At 32.7% G+C, this 9,746-nt stretch overlaps 1 protein-coding gene across 1 annotated transcript; it reads right to left on the bottom strand.

The window, feature by feature from the left end:
* Positions 1-3,588: 3,588 nt before the first annotated feature.
* Positions 3,589-4,440, bottom strand: LOC132252790 (uncharacterized). The gene has a single exon (XM_059733996.1). The coding sequence runs from the start codon at positions 4,438-4,440 to the stop codon at positions 3,589-3,591; it is 852 nt and encodes a 283-aa protein (XP_059589979.1).
* Between the last annotated feature and the right edge of the window lie 5,306 nt (positions 4,441-9,746).

Here is a 9,746-nt window from a genome sequence, read left to right as displayed (position 1 = left end):
TAGAAACTTTAACCCCTAAAATGATATTTATAGGCTTCCTACTAGGCTTAAGTGACTTAAGCCCATCATGGGCTTAGGTCACTGAATCTAGCCCAAAAAGGTTGTTAATTGATTAATTAACCATACAAGGCCTAATTAATCAATTAGCCTAGTTTAGAGATACCACTCACTTATGCATGGGCAACCTTGCATAATTATCAAAACACTCTCATGCACAAAAGTGAACTAAAAACCCATCCAACCCTCATAAGTAGTGCCAACAAGGAATATGAGCTTAGAAAGGGGACCACTAAGACCCATAAGAGTATTGGCTCCCTCATAATCTAATTTTGAAATTGCCTCAACATCTCGCTATAGAGAGTCAACTACACTTCAGTACCCTATGTATATTACAACGAGACACCAAGTGCTCAAGTCTTTGACCTACTATCCACTTCATGCAGACTCCCCATGAACTAGTGTTTATAATCATTATCACATGTCCCTTGGATCACCCAGGGGTCACGTTGTCTCAATCCCACGAGATATTATGATGTCTCTATTGAGAATACCTGTTGCTACTAGCCTCCATCAACGGTGACCCAATCCATAGGGATATATGACCAGTTTAAGGTCTCACCCATAGGTCAAAGCCTCCTATTGATTTTGACATAGGCTCAATATCCTCTCAAGGTTGAGAGTCCATGTAGTATAGTAGCTTGGTGAATCATTACAATTAATAGTCTTACATCATAATTCACCATAGGTCCTATCCAATGTGCATCACATACACTAGTGCACTCACTAAGGGAAACCCATCACGACAACTAAGACAAGGTCATCCCTTAAAATAGGAGGTGGCATACTACAGTCTCTACTAGATTGCCCAAATGCATGAACCAACCATGGACAACTTATCTACTTACAAGGAACCCATGACTTGTATCTTTTGTGCAACTCCTAATGTACCCAAGCCATGTACAATATAAGAGACATGGGCAGAATGCTCAGATCAATGTCAATACACCAAAAGGATAGAAAAGGGATAGTTAAGTCTAACTATGTTACATCATGCCTTGCTTTTAGGGTCTCAATCCCAATAGAAGCTTATAATGGAAAAACTCTCAGCTTTCTCCTTTAGGTTGTATCATACAACTATAAAGGTTATTGAATCATATGTTGCCGTGAACCAGAAGTTCAATGACTCAAAAGTTTTTGTCTTTTGGCATGACAAGCTAAGTCACCCAGGGTCTTCAATGATGTGTCGAATAATCGAACATTCACATGGGCATCCACTAAATAACCAAAAGATTCTTTTACCCAATGAATACTCATGTGTTGCCTGCTCACAAGGTAAATTGAAAGTTAGACCATTTTTTACTAAATTCATATATGAGTCAATAGTCTTTTTAGAAAGAATAAAGGGGAACATATATAGGCCTATCCATCCACCATATAGACCATTCCGTTATTTTATGATCTTAATAGATGTTTCTACTAGGTGGTCACATGTTTGTCTCATTTCTACACTTAATGTTGCCTTTGCTAGGCTTCTTGCACAAATGATCAAATTACAAGCACAATTTCCAAATGATCTAATTAAGACAATACGTCTTGATAATGCTAGTGAATTTACTTCTCAAACATTCATTAAGTACTACATGTCAGTAGAGATAAGTATTGAGCATCTTGTTGCTCATGCTCATGCCCAAAATGGTTTAGTCGAATTCTTTATCAAACGTCTCTAATTAATAGCTCAACTATTACTAATGAAAACCAAATTACCTACTTCTGCTTGGGGACATGCTATTATGCATGTTGCAAATTTAGTCTGTATTCGACCTACAACTTACCATGAATACTCCTCTTCACAACTCGTACTTGGAAAACAACCAAATATCTCTCACTTATGAATATTTGGTTGTGCAATACATGTACTAATTGCACCTACATAATGCGCTAAAATGTGTCACCAATGAAGACTTGGGATTTATGTAGGTTTTGATTCTCAATCTATCATAAGATATCTTGAACCTTTGACAAGTGACGTTTTTACAACCCGCTTTATAGATTGTCATTTTAATGAGAGTGTTTTCCCATCATTAGGGAGAGAAAAACCAATTCTTGAATAATGATAAGAAATTATTTGGAACTCATCTACTATGTCTCATCTTGATCCTCATATAAATCAATGTGAACTAAAAATTTCAAAGGATCATTCATTTGCAAAATCTTGCAAATCAATTACCAAATGCATTCATTGATACAAAGAAAGTGACAAAGTCACATATCTTAGTGTTACTGTTGTACTTATGTATCTTGTCAATTGTTCACGTCTAAACATTACTTTTTCTATCAATTTATTAGCAAGATATAGTTTCGCTCCAACTTGAAGACATTGGAATGATATCAAACAGTTGCTTGGGTATGTAGATGTAGAATACCTTTTAGATCCACATAAAGGTGGGTCACAAATAGGGTATGTGTTTAATTGCAATGGTACTACTATTTTATGGAGATCTGTTAGACAAATAATGAAATTCACATCATCAAATCATTTAGAAATACATGCAATTCATAAAGCAAGTCCTAAATGTATATGGCTAAGATCTATGATCCAGCATATTTGGAAATCATATGGACTCTCCTTTATCAAAAGTGACCTGATAGTATTATTTGAAGATAATGTTGTATGCATTACACAAATGATAGGGGGTTATATTAAAGGAGATAAAACTAAACACATTTAACTAAAATTATTTTATACACATGAACTCGAAAAGAGTGGTGAAATTGATGTGCAACAAATATGCTCAAGTAATAATCTAGCAGATTTATTTATAAGGTCATTGCCAACCTCAACATTCAAGAAGTTAATACACAAGATTGGAATGCATCAACACAAGGATATTGACATGAGGGGCGGTATGCTTGTAAAAGGATGTTAATGTACTCTAGTATTTTTCCCTTTGTCCAAGTATTGTCCCACTGGACTTTAATAGCAAAGTTTTTAACGAGACAGTCCTAACATACCAAGAACAACTTAAAGAACTATAAGAATATTGTACTCTTTTTCTTTTGCTAGGTTTTTCCTATAGGGGTTTTTACTAGCAAGGTTTTAATGAGGCATATTCTTTTAATATGATGGTCATCCAAGGGGAAGTGTTATAAATAGGTAATGAATGACCACATTAATGTAATAATTAATTAAAGTTCATTTATGAACTTCATTTACTCATCTTTAAGATGAGTAAATGGGAACCATTTGGAAAGCCTAAAAGGCTTTCCATCCCTTGTAGGAAAATGCATCCTAGAAAGAAAGAAATTCTCTCTCTCTTACTCTCTTTGCCTTATTCTCTCTTTCTTTCATTCTCCTAGTCTTTCATTCTCTCAACTGTCTCAATTCTCTTATGTGATTTTATATATATTGGTTTCTACTTTATTTGCATTTACTCTCTTTTTACAAAAAAACTAAAATTTTGTCATATTTCTTCCAAAAGAAGCAAAATTGATAAAAACAAAAACTTATGCCATTAATATATTTCCCTTCAAATAATTTAACATTAAAAGTAAATTACACTCCCTAAATGCTGATCAGATTCCAGTCTTTCAGATCTTGAATGGCATGTCTTTCTTACACTTCTTTATAAAGGCTTCTACTTGGCGATTCAGCTCATCATGACCTAGCAATTCTTCCCTCCTCAAACCCCCAATTGCCCTAACTGATGACCTTTCACCCACGAACGTATCCAACTTCCTCATTTCCCTCGGAGCCAAGTTGAAAATATTCTCATGTGGCACATCCCATGTTTGGCTCTTCCTGTGCTTTGTTAGTTGTTTCCGATCCTCCTTTATATCCTTCCATTTGGCATCAAGGGTCTTGTATTGATCATCATCCTCCCACCTACAAACAATTGCTTTTAACACAGACTCCTCCAATCTGTCCTTTGTCTCTCCAGCAGTACATTTCCGGCCACTCTCTGGCATCATCATGGAAGTTTCCTGTGGAAATTCATCACCGGAATCAGCCACCGACCAAACCTCTGGTGATGAGCCCACTATAAATTTGTCTACGAAATGACTCTGCAGGCCTTTGTCTTTGAACACAGTGGTGTCCATAGATATATTAATATCCTTGAAGTCATGATGATACCGGTTGTGGTGGACGAAGGAAAAGGTAGATGAAGAAGAAGATGAAGAGGCAAGGATAATTATGAGAATGAGGACGGAGTATATAATAACGTAAACATAAGGAGGAGAAAACCAGCTTTTCAACGACAACCAAAAGCTTGGAATGCTAAAGCATAAGAGGTTGAAGGTGTATGAGATTTTTGATGATGGCTTCAACATAAGGAGGGCAGTGGTGATGATACCAACAAATAATAGGAGCTGCTTGACAACCCAGATGACCTTACTGACTCTGCATGAAGAAGGGGACTTCCAAAACATATCTGAATCCATAATTGTAGTTAAATCTTAATTAATTTACGGCCCTAATTAACAAAGAGATGGTAGCAAGAAGAAAAAAGAACAATCTTGAAAAACCCTGCTGGGGGTGGGTTATAGTCTATTATTCTCAAGCAAAAATGGAAGAAAGAGACACTAGAAAAGAAACACTTGAGAAATGGAGGAGAAGAGTCGCAAAGAACAAAACTGGGTGAAGGAGGAGAAGAGTACGGATACACAGACCACTTGGGCAAAATGGACTCGTGGAAAAGTGAGAAAACCAAGCTTCATTTATATAAACTTACGCGAAAACTCTACGGGGTGGGAAAAAGGGTTTTTGATAATGTACAGTTTGGTAAAAAAAAAAAATTTGCAAAGACAATATTTCTAAAACTACGGTAGTTTTAATCACCAATAAAAATAAATTTTGATACCGTTTCTAAAATAAAATAAAATTATAAAAAAAAAAATCATCTCTTGAAAACACATTTTATAAAAAGTCTGAGAATTTTTCTTTAAGTAATACAAAAATCGTTTCAATAAACATTTTTTTTGAAAAAAAAAAAAAACCAAAATCATTCCTTAAAGAGACGATTTAAAAAAAATAAAAAATAAGTGTGCAAACCGATCAACCCAAGAAAACAAAATATAGCTTAATCAAATTTATTTTTGTCTGTAAAAGTTATATTTTATTGAATTAATTTGAGAAAAATACAAGAAATTTTGATTTGATTTGTTATCGAGGTTATAATCAAGATTTTATAGGTTCACTAAGTATATTATAACCCATATGTCTGTTACAATGGTATTTTTTAATCTTTTTACTTTTTTTCTTGAGTGTAATAATGTTGATTAATTATTTGGGTTTTAAAATAAATGAAAAAAAAATGTATAGACTTAATGGGTGTTTGGTAAATCAATTTAATAACTTAAAGTGGTTTAATAACTTAATTTAAATCATTAAATAAATTAAATATGCTTGATAAAATAACTTAATCATATAACTTAAAATAAAATATAACTTTAAGTAATAAATAAAAATAATTAACTTATTCTTAAGTTCATATCTTCATTTTACCTTTTTATTTTTATTTGTCCTAATTACTTCAAATATTGCTTTTGTTATTCTACCACCTTCATTGTTACTCAATCTAATTTGTCATAATTATATTTTATGAAGATAAATATGTTAATTTGATGATTTGAAATAAATTTTAAATTAATTTTATCAAACAACCTTAATACTTGAAGTAATAAGTTTTAAGTTAATAACTTAAGTATAATTTAACTTAAATCAACTTAAGTTATTAAGAGTATTAAGTTTTATCAAACACCCCTTTAATTATAACCTAACTGTAGTTAATTAAATCTAAGTTTAATTACTTTTTATTAATAAATAAATATGATAGACTCTAATTTAATGAAAACCAACCAACTCAATTTCGTAATGCCCACTTCATTCAAGACTTCTTTTTAATCATCCTTGCAAATTTTCTAACGTGAGTGGTTCACCCACAAGTCTCAAAGGAAGAACTAAACTACCTTATGTATCTTTCAACTTTATTAGGAGGAGGAGATCCATTACTACAAGAAATGGATATGATATACAATTGAAATTTGGTCATATTTTCTACTCTGATTGTTATTGTTATCATTTTCTAAAGAGGGACGCGTGGCAAATTAAACTTGAAGTCAAGAGCAAAGTCAATGTTTAAGGCCAGTGCTTGTGCATGAAAGCTGTGGATTTGTACTTTTGCATGGAATAAGTCTTATGTATGATTAAAGCCACTTTTGTCAGTCCATCTTTCTCAATAATTTTTCATTTAAAAATGTGAAAAAACCAATGATAATGATTGTTGCTCATGTTAAGACATAACGTTGGGACTCTCTAGCTTCACCAGCATGAGTCAGCACATCATGGGTGTGGGTATAGCATCTGTTTGTAGGCATTGAGAAGTGTCAAGTCTATGTTTAAGACTTTTACTTAACATTTTCTAAAGTTTGTATTTAAATATTATTTTAATATTGATAAGCCAAATATCTACACTTACGTATGTTTCCTTCTAAGTATAATTGTTTGAATACGGCCCAACAACTTCTGAAATTTTTTAATAATTTTTCTCAGATCGAATATTGTTGTACATTTTCAAAGCCGGCTACCCACCATCTAATAAGTCAATTTAATATTATAGATAAATGAGATAACATTAAATTTTGAGTACCCTATTCATGACTTTCACTGTGAGACAATGATTGATTGGATAATTTAAGTGATAAGAAGGTTAGAGATCTAGGGATAATCGTGCAATCGACAATAAAAAAATATATAATTTCTAGAACTTTGCTTTTACTTCTTCAATTTGAATGTAAAAAAAAAAAAAAAATTTCATGCACTCCAATTATACTTATAAGTTTATTTCAAAATTACCTTCAAAAGTTAAGCGTACAACATTAAATGTTGTTGTCAAGTACACCAATCACTTTTTTTTCTTTTTTTTAATTTCTCTCATATAAACTCCCTACCACGTCTCACCTCTTGCCACGTTTCTACATTTTACTTTTTCTTTTATCATTTTTTCTTTTATCTTACCACCATATCCTATATATTTATCTCTCATTTGATATTTCTTTTAAATATATTAATGTATTATCTCATAAAACTTCTTTAATTTATTTTTTTTCACTCTATAATCTCACCATATTTATTGATTTTAATTATTTTTTGGACATATGAACTTTAAAATGATAATATATAATAAATAGCCAATATAACAAATTAAATAAAATATAAATATATAATGGATAAAAATGAAAATATTATCTCTCAAATAATATATTTAATGATATTAAATATTAATTACAGTAATACATTTGATAAATCAAGGTTTAAATTTAAAAATAATATTTTATTATTTTGATGTTTATGATATAACATTTTTTATATTAATGCTAAATAAAATATTTATTTATTTTGTAAATCCTATCACATGTAAAAATAAAAATATATTTGCAATATTATTTTATTATTTTATTATTTTTATTTTTATGTTAAATTTATCATATCAAAATCACAATAAGTGATGATACTTTTATATTTTTTTCTTATGGTTTTAACTTGATCATGGATCTAATTTTTTGTTTCATTAAAATCTTTAATTTTCAATTAAAATGAAATATAAAAGAAAATATATTTTTTCATTAAAAAAAGAAAAATTGTAGTTAACCTTTTATATTAATTTCATAAAAAAAAATAGATACATCCCTAAGAAAAATAGGTACATCCAATATTCCTAAGGGAATAGGGACCGAATATATCCCTTATCATGGTTTATATATTCCTTTGGGAACCCTTGATAAGTTATTGGAGGTGCTCCCCCATCTCGAAACAAATGTTGAAACCCTAGGTACATCCTTAACAAAAATAGGTACATCCAATCCTAGGGGAATCAGAACCCCTATCTCCCTTCTTGGTAGCCTAAGGATTGGATGTACCAAATTTTCTTAAGGATGTACCTAGGGTTCCAAAGTTCATTCCAAGATAAGGAATGACTTTTAATGACTGACTTAGGTTCCTTAAAGTATCAACTGGACCATGAGAAGGGATATAGGGGTCCCGGTAGCCCAATGATCGGATATACCAAATTTTCCTAAGGATGTGCCTAGGTTTCAAAAAATCCGTTTTGGGGTGAGGAACAACCTCCAATCACTTCCCGAGGATCCCTAAAGGAACAAATGGACCTTAGGAAGGAAAATAGGGGTCTCGATAGCCCAAGGATTAGATGTACCAAATTTTCTTTAGAATGTACCAAATTTACTTAAGGATATACCTAGGGTTCTAAAGTTGATTCCAAGATGAGGAATGACTTTCAATGACTGCCTTAGGGTTCTTAAACTATCAAATGGACCATGAAAAGGGATATAGGGGTTCTAGTAGCCTGGTGATCAGATATACCAAATTTTCTTAAGAATGTGCCTAGGTTTTAAAAATCCGTTTTGGGATGAGGAATAACCTCTAATCACTTCCCGAGTATCCCTAAAGGAACAAATGGACCTTGAGAAATGAGATAGGGGTCTCGAAAGCCCAAGGATTGGATATACCAAATTTTCTTAAGGATGTACCAAACTTTCTTACGAATGTACCAATTTACTTAAGGATGTACTTAGGGTTCCAAAGTCCATTCCAATATGGGAAATGACTTTCAATAACTCCCCTAAGGTCCTTAAAGTATCAAATGGACCATGAGAAAGGATATAAAGGTCCCAGTAGCCCGATGATCAAATATATCAAATTTTCTTAAAGATGTGCCTAGGTTTCAAAAATCCATTTTGATTTGAGGAATAACCTCCAACCACTTCCTGAGGATCCCTAAAGAAACAAATGGACCTTTGGAAGGGAGATAGGGGTCTTGATAGCCCAAGGATTGGATGTACCAAATTTTCTTAAGGATATACCAAATTTACTTAAGGATGTACATAGGGTTCCAAAGTCCATTCCAAGATGGGAAATGACTTTCAATGACTTCCCTAGGGTTCTTAAAGTATCAAATGGACCATGAGAAAGGATATAGGAGTCCTGGTAGCCCAATGATCAGATATACAAAATTTTCTTAAAAATGTGCCTAAGTTTCAAAAATCCATTTTGGGTTGAGGAATAACCTCCAATCACTTCCCGAGGATCCCTGAAGAAACAAAGGGACCTTTGGAAAGAAGATAGGGGTCTCAGTAGCTCAAGGATTGGATGAACCAAATTTTCTTAAGGATGTACCAAATTTACTTAAGGATGTACCTAAGGGATTCCAAAGTCCATTCCAAGATGGGGAACGACTTTCAATGACTTCTCTTGGGTCCTCAAAGGATCAAATGGACCATGAGAAGGGATATAGGGGTCTTGGTAGCCCTATGATCATATATACCAAATTTTCTTAAAGATGTACCTAGGTTTCAAAAATCTATTTAGGGGTAAGGAATAACATCCAATCACTTCCTGAGGATCCTTAAAGAAACAAATGGACCTTGGGAAAGAAGATAGGGGGTCTTAGTAGCCTAACGATATTATGTACCAAATTTTCTTAAGGATGTGCCAAATTTATTTAAGGATATATCTAGGGTTCCATGCCATTTTGAGGTAGGGAAAGACTTGTAATCACTTCCTAAAGGTCCCCAAAAGATCAAATGGACCATGAGAAGGGATATAGGGGTCCCGATAGCCCAAGAATCGAATGTACCAAATTTTCTTCAGGTTATACTTAGGATTCCAAGCTCTGTTTCGAAATGGAAAATGACCTCCAATCCCTTGTCAAGGGTCTCCAAATGAATATATG

The sequence above is a fragment of the Vitis vinifera genome, chromosome 17 (genome assembly GCF_030704535.1).
Source record: "Vitis vinifera cultivar Pinot Noir 40024 chromosome 17, ASM3070453v1".
NCBI lineage: Eukaryota > Viridiplantae > Streptophyta > Magnoliopsida > Vitales > Vitaceae > Vitis > Vitis vinifera.
The sequence above is the reverse complement of the archived record's forward strand: the minus strand, read 5'-3'. Positions and strand labels throughout refer to the sequence as shown.